A 26252-nucleotide genomic window follows, 5' to 3' on the forward strand; every position below is an offset into this window, starting at 1 on the left:
ATATCTGTTTGGTTACAGTGATATCAGAAGCATCTAGAAGTGCCTGGCATTTATTACCTGTTAAATAAATACTTCCTGAACAGAATGTAGCTCACTTAAGTGGCAGGCATTTTTGGCACGAGCTCACCAAACAGAAGCATCTGTCGAGTCTTCTCTTTGGAACTATTCAGTTTCCCTGCGCTTTCCTGCAGTCTTCTGTGTGGAGACATATATGGATCTGAAAGTTGACTTTCTGGGAGCTGGGTATGGAAGACATTGGGAGACCCCCTGGTCAGCCTGTGATGATCAGCTTCACCTGCCAGTCTCAGCTGCATTGTGCTTCTGTGCCTGATGTCCAAATCAGGATTACTAAGGGTTCATTTCTCTAGAAAATAAACGCTAGTCTCTAGAAGAGTAGAATAACAGCCTCATTATTCTTGAAGGGCTGCAGATAATTCTTAAATGAGTTATTCCTCTCCCTGGAACTTCCTTGAAGACTTCAGGGTGAATGTAACCAGTTTCAAGATCATACATGACTAAGGTTTCCATCATGCAAGATCATGTAATTTCAGTAAAGCCCTTTCTTAACTGGTGCCAGAGAGTTTGAAGCCTTGATAACAAGAATTAGAAGCACACACTCCATGACCTCATCTATTTGTAATATCCAACAGCATCACTTTTTTTAGTACTTTCTCACCAATCATTTCCTCAGTGATCAATAGATTTCCAAGGGGGTTGTGGACTGGTATCAGAATCACCTGGGAAGCCTATTAAATACAGATTCCTGTAGTCTGCCCCTCTCCTTCTAATCTGAATAATGGGTGATAGGGCCTCAGTGATACTTTAATATACTGCCCACCACCAGTGACAATGATTTAGTCAGACATTCAGCCACATACTCAGTTATTTAGAATTCTAAACTGACCCATAAATAGTTTCATATGGGCCTACTGAGATTTATAGCAGGATAAAATTTTAAAGGTAAGGAAGAGAGCCACAAGAATCCAAAATTTCTAGTTTTGGAGAGGTCTTTGATTGGCAGGGTATTGCTTCTGTGACACCATTTTTGTACCCATGGATGCTGATTCTGTAACAATAAGATAAGCATGGGAAATTATGCCCTCACAATTCTCCTGAACAATTCTCTAGGTTGGTGAACACCTCATTTTGTGTTTATTCAGTTCAGTTCAGTTCAGTTCAGTTACTCAGTCGTGTCCAACTCTGCGTCCCCATGGACTACAGCACGCCAGGCTTCCATGTCCATTACCAACTCCTGGAGTTCACTCAAACTCATGTCCATTGAGTCAGTAATGCCATCCAACCATCTCATCCCCTGTTGTCCCCTTCTCCTTCCGCCTTCTATCTTTCCCAGCATCAGGGTCTTTTTAAATAAGCCAGCTCTTCGCATCAGGTGGCCAAAGTATTGGAGTTTCGGCTTCAACATCAGTCCTTCCAATGTATACTCAGGACTGATCTCCTTTAGGATGGACTGGTTGGATCTCCTTGCAGTCCAAGGGATTCTCAAGAGTCCTCTTCAACACTACAGTTCAAAAGCATCAATTCTTCTGTGCTCAGCTTTCTTTATAGTCCAACTCTCACATCCATACGCGACTCCTGGAAAAACCATAGCCTTGACTAGATGGACCTTTGTTGGCAAAGTAATGTCTCTGCTTTTTAATTGGTCATAACTTTTTAGGTTGGTCATAATTTTTCTTCCAAGGAGTAAGCATCTTTTAATTTCATGGCTACAGTCACCATCTGCAGTGATTTTGGAGCCCCCAAAAATAAAGCCAGCCACTGTTTCTCCATCTACTTTCCATGAAGTGATGGGACCAGATGCCATGATCTTAGTTTTCTGAATGTTGAGCTTTAAGCCAACTTTTTCACTCCCCTCTTTCACTTTCATCAAGAGGCTCTTTAGTTCTTCTTAACTTTCTGCCATAAGGGTGGTGTCATCTGCATATCTGAGGTTATTGATATGTGTTTATTATGTACCTAAAATTTGCTCAAATTGTACTAGATAGCAAAACATGCTCACAGTGCCCTCTGGATAAAATAATTATATTATGAAGAACTAATACAAACTAAGAACCTCTATGGTAATTGATGGTTAATTCCTTCTATTCATTCTTTCAGTTGTTGTTGTTGTTTTTTCTTTTTTCTGGTTCTCTTAGTACCTCAGGGTCAAGAAGGTCTGGCAATGGATGGAGAAGAAAAGTCTCTATACTATCAGTATAGCACAGAATGTTTTTAAAAATGAAGCTAAAAGAAAGACAGTGACCTTACTGTGAGTGAGCCTGCATGGGTCTAGCCTCATACCAGATATTCTATTCAGGGAAAAGACTTTTTTTTTTGGAGTATCAGGAATACTTAGGAAAAAACTGTTATGTGACAGGCAATGTCATTTGGGAAGGTGATCCTTTACAAGTTATTGCAGAGCCTGAATTCCTGGCACTCAGGTTAGAAACGCCCTCTAGAGAATGGCAGAACATTGAAGGGTGTTTCTACAAAATTGTCATCTGATTCTGACAGCCAGTGTATCCTATTATCCTAACTTATCACTGTGGGGAACTTCAGCTTCAAGTTCCCGCTATGACTGAAAAATGAAATGGAAGAATATTTAAAATAAAGAGAACTGCTCCAGCCTAACTATGGAAGAGGAGAATGTTATGTGAGTGTATATAATGATGCCAAATCCTAAACATACTCCTTTCAGAGAGCTGACTCTTCTTGCAGGCTCAGTGCCAGCACAGTACAACAAAGAACTGTTTCATTTGTTGTTGTCTAATTAGGCAAAAGCTTGTTCCAAGTTTGGGAAAGGGAGCCACCATCCATTTCCATGGTATGCTTTCATAAATGCGGCAACATTGAGGATTCTCAGGACTGGTTCTGTGGCTGAAAAGTAAAGTGTTAGTTGGTCAGTCATGTCTGACCCTTGGCAATCCCATGGACTGTAGCCCCCAGGCTCCCTGCCCAAGGGATTTTCCAGGCAAGAATCCTGGAGTGGGTTGCCATTTCCTTCTCCAGGGGATCTTTCTGACCCAGGGTTTGAACTTGGTTCTCCTGCACTGCAGTTCTGTGGCTAGTGCAGCATTAGCAAAGAAGATGATTAGAGAAGCAGCCAGATCTGGCCACAGGCGCAGCCTAAAATTCTTTATTACCTTGAAAGCAGAGTATTTGATACAAAAGAAAAAAAAAAAAAGATTTACATGAAAAGAGTAGGCATAAACAGTTTGTTGCTAAAGAGGTTTCTCTATGCTTCAACTTTGACGTTTCTCAAGGAGGCTGACTAAGCAAACATTTCCTATCATCTCCAAACTCCAGATCAGGATTGCCATTACAAGATTTGAGTGAAAGATACATGCTAATCTGAGGAAAAGATAGACCCGACATATTCAGCCAATCTCTTATTTCTACATGGCTAACAGTATCTCAGTGCAACATATATTTTAGTGGTTCTATTCAACCAGCAACAGACATGTTCTTGCACATTTTCCACCAGAGAGGAAAAACTGGGGCAGCTAGAATGAACAGCTCCCCAAGGTGGAAAGTCTTAGCTTGAGAATAAAGAGTATTGATATATGGTACTTGTCCTTTTTACCACCTAATTTCACAGTTGTGCTTAGTAGTTCACTCATCTGTGAAGTAAGGGAGTGGACAAGCACTATCTTGAAACCTCCTTGGATTTCTGACATGGTTCTGCCGATACAGTGAAACAAACCATACCCATTTCTAAATGTGATTAGTAAGGTAAGCATAAGTGTACTGGTTATGTATTAGTGTGTAACAAATTACCCCCAAACTAAGTGGCCTAAAATAGCAGTTAACGTTTATTATGTTAAACAGTTGAGACTTAGGAATCCAGGGGTGGCTTGAGAGTGATTCTGGCTGAAGGTCTTGGATGAAGTTGTAGTTAAGATGTCTGCATGGCCGCAGTCATCTGAAGGCTTTACTAGGGCTGGAGAATGTGCTTTCAAGATGCTTTACTTACATGTCTGGGCTTCCCTGATTGCTCAGTTGGTAAAGAATCCACCTGCAATGCAGGAGACCCTGGTCGATTCCTGGGTTGGGGAGATCTGCTGGAGAAGGGATAGGCTACCCACTCCAGTACTCTTGGGCTTCCCATGTAGCTCAGCTGGGAAAGAATCCACCTGCAACGCGGGAGATCTGGGTTCGACCTGGGTTGGAAAGATTCCCTGGAGGAGGGCATGGCAACCCACTCCAGTATTCTGGCCTGGAGAATTCCATGGACTCTACAGTCCACAGGGTCGCAAAGAGTCAGACACAACTAAGCAACTTTCACTTTCCCTTTCCTTGTCACGTGAAACACCTTATAGGACTGCTTGAGTATCTTCCCAATGTGACTGTTGACTTTCTGCAGGGCAAATGACCCAAAAGAAGCAAGTCAAAATCTTCAGTTTTTTAAATTATCTAGCCTTGTTACAGGTCAACCCTAATCAGTGTGAGAGGGGTCTACACTAGGGCATGATCACCATTGAGGGCATCTTGGAGGCTGGTAATCACAATACATGAAGCTGGTAACAAAAAAGAAATGGTCTTTATTACATAAACTACTCAGAAAAAGTCATATTTAACCCTTTTTTTTTAAAAAGTTAGAAATGACAATTTGACATAGCTATATTTATTTTTAATTTACCTGAATTCTTTGAAGCACCAACGTATTGAATCAAATTGAATATTATCATTTGTCAATGATCAACTACATCCACCTTTTCCCCCCACTGTGGCCACACCTCATGGTTTGCAGGATTATAGTTCCTCTACCAGGGATCAAACTCAGGTTCCCTGAATTGGAAGCCCACAGTTCTAAACACTGGACTGTCAGGGAATTCCCCATCTTCTCCTTTATCCTAACTTGGGACTAGCATCCTTAGGGGTATCTCAAAGTAAAAAGAGCAATAACTAGCTCTTTTTTCTCCAACACATATTTGAACACCTTGCTGACAGCTGAATAGCAAGAAACTCAGGGAGGCAGCTGATGAGAAGAAATGTATTCTGACAATGTTAAAACTAGGCAACTCATAATCAGCCCATAACACAGTGCCTTAACAAGATCACAGTAAAACAGCTAAAATGCATGTCTAATTGATACCATAAGACTAAACCTTCCATGAGAGTTTTAAGCTTTAAATTTTTGTCTCATTGCCTAGATGTAGGTTAAAACATAAATCTAATTGTCAGATACACCTAAATTCAAATTTCTAACTACCATTAAGTGTCCCTAAATAAGTTAGGTAAAAAAAGATTTTCACAACCCAGATAATCACGATGGTGTGATCACTCACCTAGAGCCAGAAATCCTGCAACGTGAGGTCAAGTGGGCCTTAAGAAGCATAACTACAAACAAAGTTAGTGGAGGTGATGAAATTCCAGTTGAGCTATTTCAAAGTCTGAAAGATGATGCTGTGAAAGTGCTGCACTCAATATGCCAGCATATTGGGAAAACTCAGCAGTGGCCATGGGACTGAAAAGGTCAGTTTTCATTCCAATCCCAAAGAAAAGCAATGCCAAAAAATGCTCAAACTACTGCACAATTGCACTCATCTCTCACGCTAGTAAAGTAATGCTCAAAATTCTCCAAGCCAGGCTTCAGCAGTACGTGAACCGTGAACTCCCAGATGTTCAAGCTGGTTTTTGAAAAGGCAGAAGAACCACAGATCAAATTTCCAACATCTGCTGGATCATTGGAAAAGCAAGAGAGTTCCAGAAAAACATCTATTTCTGTTTTATTGACTATGCCAAAGCCTTTAACTGTGCGGATCACAATAAACTGTGGAAAATTCTTCAAGAGATGGGAATACCAGACCACCTGACATGCCTCTTGAATGCAGGTTAGGAAGCAACAGTTAGAACTGGACATGGAACAAGACTGGTTCCAAATAGGAAAAGGAGTATGTCAAGGCTGTATATTGTCACCCTGCTTATTTAACTTATATGCAGAGTACATCATGAGAAACACTGGGCTGGATGAAGCACAAGCTGGAATCAAGATTGCTGGGAGAAATATCAATAACCTCAGATATGCAGATGACACCACCCTTATGGCAGAAAGTGAAGAAGAACTAAAGAGCCTCTTGACGAAAGTGAAAGAGGAGAGTGAAAAAGTTGGCTTAAAGCTCAACATTCAGAAAACTAAGGTCATGGCATCTGGTCCCATCACTTCGTGGCAAATAGATGGGGAAACAGTGTCAGACTTTATTTTTGGGGGCTCCAAAATCACTGCAGATGGTGACTGCAGCCATGAAATTAAAAGGCGCTTACTTCTTGGAAGAAAAGTTATGACCAACCTAGACAGCATATTAAAAAGCAGAGACATTACTTTGCCAACAAAGGTCCATCTAGTCAAGGCTATGGTTTTTCCAGTGGTCATATATGAATGTGAGAGTTGGACTATAAGGAAAGCTGAGTACCGAAGAATTGATGCTTTTGAAGTGTGGTGTTGGAGAAGACTCTTGAGAGTCCCTTGGACTGCAAGGAGATCCAACCAGTCCATCCTAAAGGAGATCAGTCCTGGTTGTTCATTGGAAGGACTGATGTTGAAGCTGAAACTCCAATACTTTGGCCACCTGCTGCGAAGAGCTGACTCATTGGAAAAGACCCTGATTGAGGGCAGGAGGAGAAGGGGATGACAGAAGATGAGATGGTTCAATGGCATCACCGACTCAATGGACATGGATTTGGGTGGACACTGGGAGTTCTTGATGGACAGGGAGGCCCGGCGTGCTGCGGTTCATGGGTTTGCAAAGAGTCGGACATGACTGAGTAACTGTACTGAACTGAACTGACCATTACATCTACTACTGTGGGCAGGAATCCCTTAGAAGAAATGGAGTAGCCATCATAGTCAACAAAAGAGTCCAAAATGTAGTCCTTGGATGCAATCTCAAAAATGACAGAATGATCTCTGTTCATTGCCAAGGCAAACCATTCAATATCACGGTAATCCAAGTCTATGCCCTGACCAGTAATGCTGAAGAATCTGGAGTTGAACGATTCTATGAAGACCTACAAGACCTTTTAGAACTAACACCCAAAATAGAAGTCCTTTTCACTATAGGGGACTGGTATGCAACAGTAGGAAGTCAAGAAACACTTGGATAAACAGGCAAATTTGGCCTTGGAATACAGAATGAAGCAGGGCAAAAGCTCACAGAATATTGCCAAGAGAACACACTGGTCATAGAAAACACCCTCTTTCAACAACACAAGAGAAGACTCTACACATGGACATTACCACATGGTCAACACCGAAATCAGATTGATTATATTCTTTGCAGCCAAAGATGGAGAAGCTCTATACAGTCAACAAAAACAAGACCAAGAGTGGACTGTGGCTCAGATCATGAACTCCTTATTGGCAAATTCAGACTTAAATTGAAGAAAGTAGGGAAAACCACTAGACCATTCAGGTATGACATAAATCAAATCCCTTATGATTATACAGTGGAAGTGAGAAGTAGATTTAAGGGACTGGATCTGATAGACAGAGTGCCTGATGAACTTTGGACAGAGGTTTGTGACATTGCACAGGAGACCGGGATCAAGACCATCCCCATGGAAAAGAAATGCTAAAAAGCAAAATGGCTGTCTGGGGAGGCCTTACAAATAGCTGTGAAAAGAAGTGAAAAGCAAAGGAGAAAAGGAAAGATATAAACATCTGAATGTAGAGTTCCAGAGAATAGCAAGAAGAGATAAGAAAGCCTTATTCAGTGATCAATGCAAAGAAATAGAGGAAAACAACAGAATGGGAAAGACTAGGGATCTCTTCAAGAAAATCAGAGATACCAAAGGAACATTTCATGCAAAGATGGGCTCAATAAAGGACAGAAATGGTATGGACCTAACAGAAGCAGAAGATATTAAGAAGAGACGGCAAGAATACACAGAAGAACTGTACAAAAAAGATCTTCACGACCCAGATAATCACGATGGTGTGATCACTGAACTAGAGCATGACATCCTGGAATGTGAAGTCAAGTGGGCCTTAGAAAGCATCACTACGAACAAAGCTAGTGGAAGTGATGGAATTCCAGTTGAGCTATTCCAAATCCTGAAAGATGATGCTGTGAAAGTGCTGCACTCAATATGCCAGCAAATTTGGAAAACTCAGCAGTGGCCACCAGACTGGAAAAGGTCAGTTTTCATTTCAATCCCAAAGAAAGGCAATGCCAAAGATCTTTCCTTAACCTTTTCTAAACCTTGTTCTATCCTGAAAGGGAAAGTGAAATCTCTCAGTTGTGTCCAACTCTTTGTTGGCCCCATGCACCAGGTTCCTCCATCCATGGGCTTCTCCAGGCAAGAGTACCGCAGTGTGTTGCTATTTCCTTCTCCAGGGGATATTCACGACCCACGGATGGAACCCAGGTCTCCCACCTTGCAGGCAGACGTTTTACCCTCTGAGCCACTAGGTAAGCTTATTCTAGCTTATTCAAGCTTGTTCTAGCCTGGATTTGGCACTAAATAAACTGGGAACTGGACAAATCATTTATTCCCAATGAGTTGTTTCCTCATTTGTAAAACGATAATTTTTGCCCTAAATATCTCAGTCTTCTTTTGAGGATTATATTAAGCTAATTGTTGTTCAGTGGCTCAGTCGTGTGATTCTTCGTGACCTCAAGGACTGCAGCATGCCAGGCTTCCCTGTCCATCACCATCACCCAGAGCTTGCTCAAACTCATGTCCATCCAGTCAGTGATGCCATCCAACCATCTCATCCTCTGTTGTCCCCTTCTCCTCCCGCCTTCACTCTTTCCCAGCATCAGGGTCTTTTCCAATGAGTCGGCTCTTCACTTCAGGAGTACTACAGCTTCAGAATCAGTCCTTCCAAGGAATATTTAGGACTGATTTCTTTTAGGATGGACTGGTTGGATCTCTTTGCAGTCCAAGGGATTCTCAAGAGTCTTCTCCAGCACCACAGTTCACAAGCATCAATTCCGCATTCAAATCATCAGCCATGGGTATTATCAAAGTCTTTGTGAACTGTAAAGTCCTGATCAGGAAACTTTTGCAATTTTCCCCCCAAACTGCCAATATGGACAGAAGACTTTTTTTTCGCAATGATAAACACAGCATTTGCATTATACACAATTTAGAACATTCTTATTGTTTACCTGATAATTAAAACCATTTGTACATATTTCTATGATTCATAGGTAAAAATTTAATAATCCATTAATATTCCAATTTATATTTTACCTTAAACTCTGTAGAATACAAACATTTTCACTATGGCAAATTTCAATTTCATACGGAAGCATACAAGTATGATCTCTCACACAGCCATCCCCCAGATTCAACAATTTACAGTCTTTAATATAAACGTATTAAAAAACATGCAGGTCATAAAAACCCTACACCTCATCTCCAATTATTTTGAAAGCAAATTCCCAGATATATAATTTCATCCATAAACACGTATCTCCACAAGATAAGGGCGTTTAAAAAAGTCGCGTCCGCCTCTTTGCGACCCCATGGACGACACAGTCCCTGGAATTCTCCAGAACCCTGGAGGGGGCAGCCGGTCCCTCCGCCAGCGGATCTTCCAGACTCGGGGATCGAACCCAGGTGTCTCGCGCTGCAGGCGGACTCTTCACCAGCCGAGCCACCGGGAGGCTCTGGGCCTTTAGAAACGTCCCCCCAGCTCCAGTCGGATTAGACGCGTCCGTCTGGAAAACCTGGGCAAAGACTTCCGCGTTCCCTCAACTCCCTCGGCCGCCGGGTTTCCCACTCGGCCCCGCCCCTCCAGGCCCGCGGGAAAGCGACCGCAGTGTCTGCTAGTCGGGTACGGCGGGGAACGCCCTCACCGTGCGCTAGACTGGGGCCGCGGAACCCAAGTGTTGGCTCCCCTTCGCGTCCCGCAGGGAGTTACTTTTCAGCTGCACCGAAGACAGCATCCGCTCGCTCGATTGGCAGCGAGCACCGGAAGCGCTAGGGCGCCGGAAGCGCCGGTCGAGGGTTGTGCTGCGGAGGACGCGCTGACGGATCCCGGGCGCGCGGTCTCCCGGGGACTGTAGGCGCTAGGCCGCCGTCGACGGCCGTGATGGAGCGAGGCCCGGGCGAACGCACCGCCAGCGCCCTTTTCGCCGGGTTCCGGGCCTTGGGGCTCTTCAGCAGCGACATTCCCCACGCGGTGCGGTTCAGTGCCCTGAAGCGTCGGTTCTACGTGACCACGTGCGTGGGCAAGAGCTTCCACACCTACGACGTGAGTGCCCCGGGGTCGCGCCGCCCTCCTCCCGGGCCGTCCGTGTGTGGACCGCGCGTGCCGTCCGCCTGCGACGAGCCCCGGCGGTGGTCGGGCTGGGGGAGGTCCCGGAGAACGTCGCAGTTCAGCGGCAGAGTGTTTGGTTAGAAATAAATGCGGTGAAGGAAACTGCTCCCCCGCGCCCTTTTAATTAGAAAGGGTTGTAAGCCATCTCATTGTGCAGTTCCTGAGGAGAACCGCGTTAGAGATGCGGGCTAAAATACACTGGGATAGCTGGGGAGGGTGAGATTAGTTACGGTTTACGCGATTCTCTACATTTGATAGCAGACTAATTTCCCTAAACTTCCCCTGAACATCTATTTTCTGCCACCATGACAAAGTTCAGAGGCGCCACATCCTCTAAACCTTGCAGCGTTTCTTTCCAAGAATGTTCGTTATTTTGTGGCACCCTTACATGGACTTCAGTTCAATTCAGTCACTCAGTCGTGTCCGACTCTTTGCCACCCCATGAATCGCAGCACGCCAGCCCTCCCTGTCCATCACCAACTCCCGGAGTTCACCCAGACTCACGTCCATCGAGTCAGTGATGCCATCCAGCCATCTCATCCTCTGTCGTCCCCTTCTCCTCTTGCCCCCAATCCCTCTCAACATCAGAGTCTTTTCCAATGAGTCAACTCTTCGCATGAGGTGGCCAAAGTACTGGAGTTTCAGCTTTAGCATCATTCCTTCCAAAGAACACCCAGGACCGGTCTCCTTTAGAATGGACTGGTTGGATCTTCTTGCAGTCCAAGGGACTCTCAAGAGTCTTCTCCAACACCACAGTTCAAAAGCATCAATTCTTCGGCGCTCAGCCTTATTCACAGTCCAACTCTCACATCCATACATGACCACAGGAAAAACCATAGCCTTGACTAGATGAACCTTTGTTGGCAAAGTAATGTCTCTGCTTTTGAACGTGCTATCTAGGTTGGTCATAACTTTTCTTCCAAGGAGTAAATGTCTTTTAATTTCATGGCTGCAGTCACCATCTGCAGTGATTTTGGAGCCCCCCCAAAAATAAAGTCTGACACTGTTTCCCCATCTATTTCCCATGAAGTGATGGGACCAGATGCCATGATCTTCGTTTTCTGAATGTTGAGCTTTAAGCCAACTTTTTCACTCTCCACTTTCATCAAGAGGCTTTTGAGTTCCTCTTCACTTTCTGCCATAAGGGTGGTGTCATCTGCATATCTGAGGTTATTGATATTTCTCCCGGCAGTCTTGATGCCACCTTGTGCTTCTTCCAGTCCAGAGTTTCTCATAATGTACTCTGCATGTAAGTTAAATAAGCAGGGTAACAATATACAGCCTTGACGTACTCCTTTTCCTATTTGGAACCAGTCTGTTGTTCCATGTCCAGTTCTAACTGTTGATTCCTGACCTAGGAAACTAAATCTCAGAAAAACTGTTACTTGCCCAAGGCCTTCCTGCTTGTTGCTGATGATTTTTCCTCTAAAATAAATCATCAGTCTTTGAAATAGCCTTTTGTTGCTGTTTCTTCTTTCTTTTGTCTTCTCTTGATGAAGGTATGCTCTGTGAAAGGTGGGGCCTTACTTGAGGAGGTTAAAACTAGTCAGTGTTAATTAAGCACTTTTCCTGGAAACTGTTGTAAAGTTGTCCTCCTAGAAAATATAAGCTTTCCTTGAAGCATTGTGAAAATCAGATGGATTGTTAGCAAGAAGAACTGGTTGTTGGTAGCAGGAAGAGCAAGTGAGGAATGGAAAGGGAAGGCCATCTCCGAGATGGAGACGGTGTTGGTGATAGCACCTAACACTTATTGAGGATTTACTGTATGACTGACTCCATTCTAACTCTTCACACAAATTTTACTCATTGAATCCTCATAATAATCCCATAAAATTAGGGACCTATTTTAATCCTTAATTTATAGGTGAGGAATTTGAGGCACAGAGCAGTTGAGTAACTTTCTCAAAGTCACATAGCTAGATCAGTAACCATAGGTTGGGGCCCACAAACTACAGGCTGCAAGCCAATTCTGCCAACATTTTGTTTTTGTATGACCTATCACATTTTTATTTGTTTTTTTTTCTGTGTTTATTCTAATATTAGCATAATCTCCAAGTAAAGTTTGCATAGTAGTAGGATGCAGTACAGTCAGAGTTTGAGTGGGATGGAGGCATCCGTCTACTCTCAATTAAGAAACATGGATTATTTAATTCATCTTCAAGGGCACTTTTAGTCTTACACTGTCACATTCTTGAGTTCTTCCTTATACCCTTCTGTGTTCTATGCTTCTGAGCTAGATGGTTTTGACGTTTTTAAATGGCCGGGAAATAATCAAAAGAAAAATAATATTTCACAGCATATGACAGTTTTAAAGATTATAATTATATATCCATAACTCAAATTTATTGGAATATAGTCATGCTTTTTTTTTTTTTTCCATATGTGGCTGCTTCTGTGATATATTATCAGTTGAGTGATTGCAACAAAGACCGCACAGATTGCAAAGCCTAAAAATGTTTATTACATGACCCATATATAAAACTATACGTGATGCCTACCCTTCCATCACTGACGAAGTAGTAGAAAATATAAGCTTTCCTAGTAATGAGAATGGGCTTCCCTGGTGGCTCAGACTGTAAAAGAATCTGCCTGCAATGCAGGAGACCTGAGCTTGAGCCCTGGGTCAGGAAGATCCCCTGGAGAAAGGCATGGCTACCCACTCTAGTATTCTTGCCTGGAGAATCCCATGGACAGAGGAGCCTGGTGGGCTGCAGTCATGGGGCCTCAAAGAGGTGGACACGACTGAGCGACTGAACTGGACTGAACTGGACGAATAATCGGCTAATGCCGATGATTATTATTCCCGACACTTCTTATCAGTAAGTGTCTTTTTAAGGAAGGACCGCATAGCAAATTTATGTATGAGGTTAGAGCTTCATGTTTAAGTGCTAGATTATTATAATTTTTTTGTTAGAAAAAATTTAATCATTTGTTCTCTTTTTTAAAAACAGGTTCAGAAACTTAGTCTGGTTGCAGTAAGTAAGTATAGACTTTATCCTTTGTGCATGTTTAGTATCCTTTGTGCATGTTTAGTATCTTTTAACATTCTTTTAAAATTTGGACTTAAATTTAAGACTTGTGAAACATAAAAACTTAGGCATGTATTTATGGTAAATGTACATAGCTAACAAGAACATCCAGGACAGATTGTTTGTTACTTTCAGTTGTCATTTTTCTTTGGTCTTCTTTAAACTAATTCATCTCTTTCTTTGTGGTTTACAACATTTATATTTTTAGAGGAGTGTAGGCTAGTCTTTTTTAAAGAATATTTTTCGATTTGACTTTTTCTGATACTTCCTCATGATTAGGTTCAGGTTCTGCAGTGTTGAAAGAATAACAAAGAAATGATGCTGAATTCTCAGCGAACCATATCAGGAAGCACATGCTATTGGTTAGTCTTTTTCCTGGCAGTGAAAACTTTGATCATTTGGTTAAGGTGACATTTATCAAGCAGCTCCTTTTGAAGACTTGCCCTTTGTAGCTAATAAATGTAGTAAGTGCATGGGGTAAGATACATTGAAAGTGAAAGTAAAGTCGCTCAGTTGTGTCGGACTCTTTGCGACCCCATGGACTGTAGCCTACCATGCTCCTCTGTCCATGGGATTTCCCAAGCAAGAGTATTGGAGTGGATTGCCATTTCCTTCTCCAGGGGATCTTCGTGACCCAGGGATCAAATCCGGGTCTTCCTCATTGCAGGTAGACGCTTTACGTCTCAGACGGTAAAGAATATGCCTTCCATGCTTAACCTACCAACTTTCCTTGGAAGGAAAGTTATGACCAACCTAGACAGCATATTAAAAAGCAGAGACATTACTTTGCCAACAAAGGTCCATCTAGTCAAGGCTATGGTTTTTCCAGTGGTCATGTATGGATGTGAGAGTTGGACTGTGAAGAAAGCTGAGTACCGAAGAATTGATGCTTTTGAACTGTGGTGTTGGAGAAGACTCTTGAGAGTCCCTTGGACTGCAAGGAGATCCAACCAGTCCATTCTGAAGGAGATGAGTCCTTGGTGTTCATTGGAAGGACTGATGCTAAAGCTGAAACTCCAATACTTTGGCCACCTGCTGCAAAGAGCTGACTCATTGGAAAAGACCCTGATGCTGGGAAAGATTGAAGGCAGGAGGAGAAGGGGACGACAGAGGATGAGATGGTTGGATGGCGTCACTGACTCGATGGACATGGGTTTGGGTGAACTCCGGGAGTTGGTGATGGACAGGGAGGCCTGGTGTGCTGCGATTCGTGGGGTCGAGAAGAGTTGGACACGACTGAGCGACTGAACTGAACAATGAAGAAGACCCGGGTTCGATCGCTGGGTCGCAAAGATTCCCTAGAGAAGGAAATGGCAATCCACTCCAGTACTCTTGCTTGGGAAATCCCATGGACGGAGGAGTGTGGTAGGCTACAGTCCATGGGGTCGCAAAGAGTCGGACAGGACTGAGCAACTTCACTTTCACTTTAAATAGTCTTTACTGTTCAAAGTTTCATACTGACTTTGATTAGTCATACTGATTGATAGTCAAAGTACTGCTGACTATGATTTAGTGGTGATTCTCACCTGAGTTATTAGTAGAATGATTATCAAATAGTGGTTTTCTGATTCTATCATTCCATTGTAAGAAAGAGTTTTCCTTTTTCCCACATTTTGATATTTTTTTGCAATGGAAGAATTTTTTTTTTTTTTTTAAACTCTTTTATAGAATGAAGAGCTTGCTAGGACTGAGAGATTCTAGTTTCACCATCAAATGTGATTTTTGTAAGAAAAACAGAGCTATATGAGTTTAGAGTGTATGTCTGATAAATCTAAGTTTTTAAAAAGATTATAGAAGGCTGTAGAAGGGCAATACTAAAATGATAAACCTATAAAAATAGTATTTGGAAATGTAATAACAGCGTGAATGATACTTAAAACAATTCTCTTATGTTTTAACAGTCCCGCCCCCAAAATGGGAAATAAAAAGTAAAAGCCCATGTGACCATGGTAGTGAGAGAGGAATCAAGAAATCCTGATAAGAAATGGCTGGAGGTGATAGGCATGTTTGCCTTGGAGAAGACTAAGTGGAAACCGTATTATTCACTTGAAAGGGTCAGCGTGTAGAATATCATATGGAATTTTTTTTAAGTTACTCCAAATGGTAGAGTTAAGAGTTCTCAGTTTTGACCTACTTTTAAAATATGCTGAAGGCATTCACATGGAGATTAGATGACCATCTGCCAGAGTTTTGTGTACTGAGTGAGGATTTTTTCCCCCAAATAACCTCAAAAAGCTTCTCAATCCTTTAGGATTATGTTCTTGTGTCTGCAGATACTGGACATTAATTCTCTGAGAGAAAGTCAAGGTGATGTCATATTTTCAATGTGATTGTTGCTACTAGATGTCTAAAATAACACTGAAGTCTAAATTGTATGCTCTGATTGTCATACGTGCATATTTTTAAATTATAAGAAATTAAAGATGTTATATGCATAATTGAAGTTTGTATTTGTTCCATAATCTTAAATATCTTTATTTCTTAAAAAATATGTTTACTTCTTTCATTTTATATTTCTTTTTTTCCAGGTAACTCTCTCCCACAGGACATCTGCTGTATGGCAGCTGATGGGAGATTAGTCTTTGCTGCTTATGGGAATGTTTTCTCTGCATTCGCCCGTAATAAAGAGGTTTGTATCATTGAACTGTTTTGTCTTTTGCAGTCAGTGATTGATTGTCATGGTAGTGAGAGGGAACTTTAATGTTGCTCTTCATCTGAGACACTCTCGACGTATTTTTTTTGTTTTTTTAATGTATATTCACTTTGCTGGAGGAAGAGAAAGTTGATTTCATCAAATTTTCATAATCAGTTAAAAGTGATGCTTTGGTTTGGTTTTCTTTGCCTGGGATCAACCTTAGAATCATCTGGGCAGCTAGCTGCTACAGCTTGTTTGTTTCCAACCAGGTCCCATCTCTGGAGTTTTCTACTTTATTTGGTTGGGGTAGGATTCAGTCAAGAGTATTTTGAAAATATTTTCCTAAGAGATTCACATCTGTCCCACTGCTTTATGTGGATTGATTTTTTCGTTACGAACATCGTAGCCCATGACTCATTTTCTAAGACCCAGGTGCTTGTTGCCTACATAGAAAAAGCTAGATCTTCTGCTCTCTCTACTAAGGGAGGATCTTTTCTTGTCTTAATCTACTCGTAGGTTTCTAAGTTTGTCCTCAGATGACTAATTTGAGAGATGACCTGGCACTAGCGGTCCAGAATGAAAGGGAATGTAGCCATGGGGATGGCTAGATAGCCAGGTGATGGAATTACTGTACTTCTCAAAGTCTGACTCAGGCTACGGATGTTTGTTCCCAGTGTTTTCCATCATCTCTACCGTGGCAGAGGAAGGCAACTTAAAGTTCTTTAATGGGAGTTTTTGTTTTGAGAGGCAGTAAAAGTTTTTTTTTTCTTTTTAGAGAGTCAGGGCCCTTTTTTTGTTCAAAATATTGCAGTTTGTGGTTTTTCCTGAGAGATAAATGTACAGATGAGGAGTAGAAAGCTATCAGAGACTATGAACTGTAGGAAACTGTTACCATCCATAGGGCCTGAGGGAGAAGGAGAAGAAATAGCACTCCTGGAGCCTGGTGAGAACTGAAACCGTGGGGGAGGGACTGTAATGAGTGAGGTGCAGGGACTGCTGTCAGGGTCAGAATGTCTGTGTCCAGCAGAAAGCTGGAGGGAAGAAGTGTCCTATATCGCCCTCCCTTGTCTTCTGTGGAAGCCAGCTGGTGGTGGCTATAGAGGTCAGCCTTCTAGAACATCCCACTTTTCCAAAATGCATGGAGTTGTGCTGGTTGGCTTGGCTGAGGGACCCAGCTCTTTGCATGCCTTCTCCCTAAGCTTAGTTGAAAAGCTGAGCCTCAAAGATCTCATTTCCATGTTCCTAGCCCATGTTTCCTAATTGGACTCGCTGGGGAAGCAGTGTGATTCCTTGCTGTTTGTTGATCTAACCTTGGGTAATCGAAAGTTGGGCATTCTTAATGTGAGCATCTTCAGGATTTGTGTGGTTTTTTTGGTTAATATGAATAATACTACATGATGAATGAATAACATGAAATTCTTTAATTTTGATGTTGCAGGTAGTGCATACCTTTAAGGGTCATAAGGCAGAAATCCATCTTTTGCAGCCCTTTGGGGACCACGTTATCTCTGTTGATACTGACAGCGTTCTTATTATTTGGCACATATATTCAGAAGGTAAGAATTAACCCATTTACTGCTTTATCTTGGAATAGTATGTGTCTAGCTAAAATATCTCTGTAAGGATGACTTCTATACCAGAGGTTTCACATGTAAGCAGTAAAAAATTTTTAAGAATCTTTAATGTGTATAAGGCAAAAGGGCTCTAAGTAAAAAAATTGCTAAGCAGTTTTAGTTAGCTAGTTGAGCTGTTCATAATGCTTTGCATTATAGTTCTCCAAGTTTAATGACGTGATATTTTCTCTGTGGGGAGAATTTTGGTGTATACTTACACCTGAGTAATACTTGGTTTGCTTTTTCAATTTTCGTAAGTGAGATTGTAATATAAACTTTAAGATCCAGTCATCTGAAGGAAAATAAATATCCTTTTTCAAAGAATATGAGTCAGTGTCCTTTAATTGTGATTTTCTTAAACAGTGTCACTGTGCTATGTTTATAGGGTCATGTTATCACCAAAGGTTAGGAATTTATCACCAGAATAACCGCAGCTTTCGTCAGGTAAAAGACTCTGGGGTCTGACATGAATTAAAGCTTTTAAGTTTTTTGATCTGTGTGCATTTTTAGCGTTTGTTACCTCTTGATTAACTCATTTTTTGAGGTAGTATGTTTATTTTTAGTAGAAGTCTTAGGGATTGCCCTCCTGGCAGTCATTCCATGTTCTTGTTCAGGTTAGCCACTCTTGTTTTTTCTTTGCTCAAGTGGAGGGAACAGAATTTCAACCATAGTCCATATGCAGATGGCTATTAAAAGGCCTTTTATGAAGTTAGAGAATCTGACTCTTAGAGTTCAGCCAGCTTTCTTTTGATACTGGTACCTAGCTTTTTGTTCCTCTTGCAGCAGCATGGTGTCTTCAGGGAGCTCTTTGTAGTGATCTTAAGTAAGACTGCTAGTTACAAATAGCGGCGAGGATCTTTTAAAATAATATTTAAGTAAAGGATTTTATAATTCTTGTCTGTTATCTATGCTCCTTAAACTGCGATACACATACTCCTGGAGTATGCAGCAGCCAGATAGAATGAAACTAAAGTTTAATAGAAGTGTTCGTTCTCTGATACTCAAGTTCATTGGGAAATTAAGTGAGAAAGTGTTTTCATTATGGATGAACTGTGAAGTAGAAAACAAAATTCACATGTAGGAATTTTAAGCATGTGATGTTTCAAAAAATGTTTTGAGCTTGCAGCAGAAGACAGCAGGCTGTGCCATTTTCCACTCAGGGCTGCAAGTTCTTTTCCTCTCCTCCGTTTGAGGATCTCCTGTGTAACTGTGAGAAGGCTTGTTTCTGATTTAAGTTTGCCTCTGACTTTTTACATGTTTGAGGAGCTAATCAAACTCTTTAGATATTTGCTCCTTCCCTCCCATGCACTTGATTCGGAACCTTAGCTGCCTCTTGATCAAATTATAAAACTACTAAGTCTGATTCCCTTAGTGTCTTTTTTTTTTTTTTTGAACTCTTATTTTCATCCCGTAAACCAGTTTGGCAGTGAGTCAAATTTTAAGTAGGATTGACATTAGAACTTTTAGAAAATTCTTGACAATCTAAGTAAATTTGCAAGTTGCCCCTATCACATTTGTTTAATTTCTCAGGGAATGTTTATAAGTTAGTATATGTCTTTGATTTATATTAGTACATAAATCTTTGATACGGTAGATTTTAAGTGCTAAATATATGGGTGTATGAAAAATATTTTAAACTGTTTTATGTATTATTTATAACCTTTACTTTTGTAGAAGAATACCTGCAATTGCCTTTCGATAAATCAGTATTTAAAATTTCTGCAATTCTGCACCCAAGTACCTACTTGAATAAAATACTTCTTGGCAGTGAACAAGGAAGCCTCCAGTTATGGAATGTAAAATCCAAGTAAGCTCTCTGTTTGCAGCATAAGTGATTCCTACCTTATCCTCATCTATTACTCCCTAAAGCATTCTTGAAGGCTCTCAATTCTTCTTTCCTTTATATCTTTTTTGGAGAGTTTTCAGTAAATATACCTGTTCCTGGGGTTGTTACTCATGGAATCACATATGTGAAAGCTGGAATATGGTCCTGGAACATGGTAGGCAGCTTCATAAATGCTCATTAAAAACTATATTCTAATATCCTTAGGCACTGTAAAGAATTCATAAAACTGTAATGAAGTCTTTAGTACACAAGATCAGAAAAATAATTGAGGTCGTCACTGAACAGCTTCTAGTTCTCAATAAACTAAAACATTAGATGGAGACACAAATCAGTGTTTATTTAGTGCTGGCATTTAGGTATGGTTTTCACAGTAGAAGCATATTCATCTTCAAGCATAAACATGATGAATGTCTGTAATATTGTTAGTATAGCTGCTGCTGGCTAGATAAATGATGGTGAATATCTCTGCCTGTTATTTGTACATTTATCCAGAGAAAAGAGTGGCAGCTCAGTTTTCTTTCTTTTTTTTTTTTTTTCAGTTTTCTTTATAATCATTAAAAGAGCAGTCAGAAATATTTGATCATCCAGATTTTCCTTTCCAAAGCCCCTACAAATTCGAAAGGGAAAGTAACATTTTCAGAGGTTTAATGTATATCCTATTAATTATTAGTTTTAAATAAGTGTTTCTGTTCAACTTAACAAATATCATTGAGTACCTATTCTGTAATAGGCTAGGAAATAATGATGGAAATATTCTCTGCCCCAAGGTTATCTCTGTAGGTTTTGTGTGAGAGTGACCTAATCTGTGCCTAAAGAATTTAATATATGAATAAGTATTTTATTGTCATAACAATCTCAGGTATCTCTGCTCTATAAACTACCATTCGTGGCTTGATTCTGAAATGCAGAGCAGCATCACTGCTGTCACATGACAGTCATGTAACATACAAGTAGTGTTGTCAGTTCAGTTCAGTCGCTCAGTCGTGTCCGAGTCTTTGCAACCCCATGAACCTCAGCACACCAGGCCTCCGTGTCCATCACCAAGTAATGTTCCTTTTTTGTGTTAGGTTTCCGGTATCACATTGCGGTAAAAAGTGAGATCTAAGATTTTATTTTAAATTGTATCTGTCACATAAAATAGTTTTTACTTATGTATTTTTTTTTTTCTTTCTCTTTTTAATTTCTCCAAGAGGCTGCATGGTATCGTAGTTCTTAGCAGCTTAGGATCTGAGTCTGGGCTCTGTCAGTATTAGCCTTGTAATCTTAGCTTAATTTTTTCATGTAATTAAGTTTCTTAGTTTCTTAATCTGAAAAAAGGTGCTATTTACATCACAGCATTATTTTAAGTATTAAATAGATTAATAAATCTACTTAGAACAATGTGGGGCAGAGTAAGAACTTAATAAATAGTTACTATATCATTATTTAATATGCAGTTAATTTTGTTTTTTTATCCCCCAAAAAATAGCTTTCAACTATTTTTCCTTTTGTAGTAAACTTCTATATACATTTGCGGGATGGAAAGTTGGAGTGACAGCGCTTCAGCAGGTTAGTATTTTTCTGTTAAGTTAGATAAGAAATGAAGGCAATGGTAGGATCTTTCAGTTTCAGGGGCCAACCATGTGTGTGGACCTAAAGACAAAATAATGTGTAGTCTAGTTTTTTATAAATATTACCCTAAAAAACAGTGTTTTGGAAGTAGAATTGAAAACAGTGCCTTTGTCTATAAATATTTGTGGAAACCTTTTTGCTTGGAATTAGTCTCTTAATTCTGTGGTTGGTGTGGATCCATGTTTACCAATCATTTTATAAACAGAGAGAGTCCAGTGCCTTGGTCAGAGTGGAGATGAGGTTTTTTTCAGTGAAGCAAGTGAGTTTGTAGGTCATGCAGAGAACTTTGTCAGTGTGTTGAGATTTGTAGCTTGAGCTAATGGGTCTGTTCAGTTCAGTTCAGTCGCTCAGTTGTGTCCGACTCTTTGTGACCCTGTGGACCACAGCACGCCAGGCCTCCCTGTCCATCATCAACTCCTGGAGTTTACTCAAACTCATCTCCATTGAGTCAGTGATGCCATCCAGCCATCTCATCCTCTGTCATCCCCTTCTCCTCCTACCTTCAATCAGTGTCCAGTATTAATTGTTTGTTAGATGCTGGACCCTTCCGGATAAAACTGCTTTTTGTCTTTGAGTTTGTAGAACTGTATGTCTGAATGGCTGTATTGCTGCAGAGAACCTTACATGTTGGACACGTATACAGGCCATGTACCTTGTCTTTCCAAATATCCGTTCCTTACACCTGCTCGGTTTATACACATTCCTCATTGTCTCACTTCCATCACCTTGCTTTGCTTTTACCTACCCAGAATATCCCACAGGTGATGATTAGGTTCTTTGAGAGCCAGCCGTCGTATTTGTTTTAGTATCCTCAGCTTCTACACAGGATCTCATGCATAGTAGTTACTTGATGGCAAATTAATTACATGTTTAGCCTGATTTCATTTTGTAATGGTATTGGACATTGATCTTCTGTTCTTAAATACGGAAACGTAGTATAGAGTCTGTATGTAATACTATTGTATAAAATGAAGATTAAAATCATAGACTATTAGAGCTGGAACAGACTAATTGTATAACCTATTTGCCTTTTAACATGGGTTATAGGTTTTTCTTGTATTCTTTGGATAGACCACTTCACTTCCTTTGTAGTTGGCCTTTTATGTCACCATGCATATGGCGAGCCTTTATATGTTTTCTGATGGCTCAGAGGTTAAAGCATCTGCCTCCAATGTGGGAGACCCGGGTTCAATCCTTGGGTTGGGAAGATCCCCTGGAGAAGGAAATGGCAACCCACTCCAGTATTCTTGCCTGGAGAATCCCATGGATGGAAGAGCCTGGTAGGCTATAGTCTGCGGGGTTGCAAAGAGTCGGACACGACTGAGTGACTTCACTTTCACTTTATATATTTTCTATGAGTTGTCTTTTTTTTATTTTTAATTTTTATATTACAGGCAATAATGATCTGTATTGATTTCACGTATCAGCTTCTTTTGTATTATGGCTATTTTCTTAGCAAGTTTACTATGTTTGTGGGTGGGGAAGTGATAATGACTACCAGACTGAAGCTGGGAAGTAATTTGGAAAAATCATTCCTAAATACTTCCATGCTGCTACTGCTGCTAAGTTGCTTCAGTCGTGTCCAGCTCTGTGCGACCCCATAGACAGAAGCCCACCAGATTCCCCCGTCCTTGGGATTCTCCAGGCAAGAACACTGAAGTGGGTTGCCATTTCCTTCTCCAATGCATGAAAGTGAAAAGTGAAAGGGAAGTCGCTCAGTCCTGTCCGACTCTTCACTACCCCATGGACTGCAGCCTACCAGGCTCCTCCATTCATGGAATTTTCCAAGCAAGAGTACTGGAGTGGGGTGCCATTGCCTTTTCCGAAATATTTCCATGCCAGATATCAATTAAAGTATGCCAGAATGACAGTATTCATTGTTTTTGTCATCTCCAGAAATATATTCCATTATTAATACTTATTTTGGTAACATCAGTATTATTAAAGCTATTTGATTAAGAAAATAAGAAGTTGAGTCATTTAATTTTCAGGCACCAGCTGTGGATGTTGTGGCTGTTGGTCTCATGTCGGGTCAGGTTATCATTCACAACATTAAATTTGATGAAACGTTAATGAAGTTTCGTCAAGACTGGGGACCTATTACTTCGATTTCATTTCGCACAGGTAACTCTCAACTTGTTTATGGATGAAAATTAAGAAAACTTCAGGTGTATTACTTTGAAGTTCATAGAAATTTTCTTAATATTTGTTTATAATTTAATCTAACAAATGAATGAAATACTGGAATATAAAGAGCCAAAGGAATATTGGTAGATTATTGGTCTATAGTCTTTTATTTTAAATTTATATTTATGGATTAAAAGAGTGGAGAGAAGCATTGTTAAGTTTAGTTGTTTGATGGTGCATGTTTTTCTTAGTGTATTCTATCTAACAACAGATGGTCACCCAGTAATGGCAGCTGGAAGCCCATGTGGCCATATTGGACTCTGGGATCTAGAAGACAAAAAGTTAATCAATCAAATGAGAAATGCACATTCTACAGCGATTGCCGGACTGACGTTTCTCCACAGAGAGCCGCTTCTGGTCACAAACGGTGCTGACAACGCTCTCAGGGTACTGTGCTTATTACTGCCTTCCTTTGGGTTATTACAAGCCTGCTTTAATGTATCAGCGTGAAACCTAGCAGGTGAAAGGAATACGGGATAAGACATTGATACAGATGAAATAAAAGGCATAGCAGATTGCCTGAATTTCATGAAGTGAGAAAGTTGTGCTGTGCTCAGTTGCTCAGTCGTGTTCAACTCTTTGTGACCCTGTGAACTGTCACTCGCCAGGCTGTGTCCATGGGATTTTCCAGGCAAGATTATTGGAGTTGGAGAAATTTAGACAGCTTATCTTTTCCCTAACCTGTACTCCAGGATCAGTGGTCTGCAGGCATTACCCAATGCCAGTAGATTTATGTAGAAGATAGTTTGACTGCTTGCAGATCACTTGTGGGAGAGCTTTACTTTTATTCATTTCTTGGCAGATATGGATATTTGATGGTCCCGCAGGTGAAGGCCGGCTTCTGAGATTCAGAATGGGACATAGTGCTCCTCTTACCAGAATAAGATATTATGGACAAAATGGACAACAAATTCTTAGTGCAAGTGAGTTTCTGCTTTGTGCTATTAGTTTAATTCAGCAAGTAATGAAAACAAAGTGTTTTATATCTATTAGGTTTGGTATTTATACATTTTTAGATTCAGATTCCCTTTGAGTGACTGGAAAATCTGGGTAAAATGAGGTGATTGTTTTTGAATACTTCAGGAAACACTAGCTGATATTACTTTTATTTGGAACATCATTCTATTTAGTAATCGTTGGAGTCAGAATGGACAAATTCCAGAAATGTGGCCCTTGCCTATCCAGATAATCTGCTGGAATTTATTAGCACCTCATTTTATCCTTTGTTTTTACAAAATGGCATTCCATGGGCAGTTGAATATTATGAATGAGGTAGTTACAATCAGCTTCCTTTTAAAGTGCTGCCAGCTAACTTCATGCTTTTTATAGAATATAATTTTATAAGCGTCATGATTCAAATGGTCCATTGTTTTGATGAAGCTTGATTAGACATTTTCTGTGTATATCAACAGGTCAGGATGGAACACTTCAGTCATTTTCCACGGTACACGAAAAATTTAACAAGAGCTTGGGACATGGTAGGTCTTTGCAAAATGGAAAAAAAGCTACTGGTCATAAAAAAATTCATCTCAAAGAGTCTGGGAGATAACCAAAGGAGGTTTCATTATTAAATTTCCTCTTTCTTAGGATAAAATGAAATTCCCTTATATGAAAGAGCAGTAATAAGATTTGTAACTCAGTATTGCTGTAGAAGTGGTTCAGGTGCTACTGTAAGATTGAAGAGTTAGGTATCTTAGGTGGGGAAAACATAATGCTACCACTCAAAAGACATTGATAATGCAACTGGAGCCATCTGCTCAGTTCAGTTCAGTTGCTCAGTCGTGTCTGACTCTGCGACCCCACGGATGGCAGCACGCCAGGCCTCCCTGTCCATCACCAACTCCTGCAGTCCACCCAAACCCATGTCCATTGAGTTAGTGATGCCATCCAACCATCTCATCCTCTGTTGTCCCCTTTTTCTCCCACCTTCAGTCTTTCCCAGCATTAGGGTCTTTTCCAATGAGTCAGTTCTTCTCATCAGGTGGCCAAAGTATTGGAGTTTTAGCTTTAACATCAGTCCTTCCAATGAACACTCAGGACTGATCTCCTTTAGGATGGACCGGTTGGATCTCCTTGCAGTCCAAGGGACTCTCAAGAGTCTTCTCCAATACCACAGTTCAAAAGCATCAGTTCTTTGGCACTCAGCTTTCTTTATAGTCCAACTCTCACATCCATACATGAGCACTAGAAAAACCATAGCCTTGACTAGACGGACCTTTGTTGGCAAAATAATGTCTCTTGCTTTTTAATATGCTGTCTAGGTTGGTCATAACTTTGCTTCCAAGGAATAAGCGTCTTTTAATTTCATGGCTGCAGTCACCATCTTCAGTGATTTTGGAGCCCCCCAAAATAAAGTCCTCCACTTTTTCCACTGTTTTCTCATCTATTTGCCATGAAGTGATGGGACCACCTGCCATGATCTTAGTTTTCTGAATGTTGAGCTTTAAGCCAACTTTTCACTCTCCTCTTTGACTTTCATCAAGAGGTTCTTTAATTCTTCTTCACTTTCTGCCATAAGTGTGGTGTCATCTGTGGAATGCAGAATTTAAAGATGGAAAGGAGCTTACAGGAAGCATCCAAGTAAGAAGAGTCCCATCTTTTTGCCAGAAGAGATTTTTTAATTCTCTATTCATGCCCATGGTTTTTATCATATGAAAGATTTTGTTTGTTAAACAACAATATTCAGGCTTATTTATAATTAAACTTCTTTGGAAGTTAATATCCTGGCTATTCATACATGTATATACTTCCAGATGAATTTCAGAATCAATTTTAAATCAACATCCACAATTATAATTCTTAGGATCAAATTGGAGAGATTTGATAATCTTTAAGAATTGTCTCATCTAGGAATATGATATATCCCCATTCGAGTTGTCTTTAATGTTCCTCAATGAAGGTTTTTAGTTTTTCTCTTATTGGTCCTGCATATTTAAGATTATTCAGTGGTATTTTATATATTTTAATATAATTTGCTATTTTTTTTGCTAATATTGTAAGTGCAGTCTCTTCATTTATATTATAATGCAATTTTCAATACCACTAAGATAGTGGTAATAACATA

At 40.5% G+C, this 26252-nt stretch overlaps 1 protein-coding gene across 1 annotated transcript in view; it reads left to right on the forward strand.

Moving 5' to 3' along the window:
• Window positions 1-9922: 9922 nt before the first annotated feature.
• Window positions 9923-26252, forward strand: part of WDR36 (WD repeat domain 36) — a 43506-nt gene continuing 27176 nt past the window's right edge. The window contains exons 1-10 of the mRNA XM_070794136.1: window positions 9923-10201; window positions 13219-13246; window positions 15825-15925; window positions 17370-17487; window positions 19219-19351; window positions 20884-20938; window positions 22993-23125; window positions 23400-23575; window positions 23991-24111; window positions 24601-24666. Of these exons, the coding sequence (XP_070650237.1) occupies window positions 10040-10201; window positions 13219-13246; window positions 15825-15925; window positions 17370-17487; window positions 19219-19351; window positions 20884-20938; window positions 22993-23125; window positions 23400-23575; window positions 23991-24111; window positions 24601-24666 (1093 nt within the window). The 5' untranslated portion in view covers window positions 9923-10039. The remainder of the gene's footprint in view (window positions 10202-13218; window positions 13247-15824; window positions 15926-17369; window positions 17488-19218; window positions 19352-20883; window positions 20939-22992; window positions 23126-23399; window positions 23576-23990; window positions 24112-24600; window positions 24667-26252) is intronic.

This window comes from Bos indicus, chromosome 7 (assembly GCF_029378745.1).
Source record: "Bos indicus isolate NIAB-ARS_2022 breed Sahiwal x Tharparkar chromosome 7, NIAB-ARS_B.indTharparkar_mat_pri_1.0, whole genome shotgun sequence".
Taxonomy (NCBI): Eukaryota; Metazoa; Chordata; class Mammalia; order Artiodactyla; family Bovidae; genus Bos; species Bos indicus.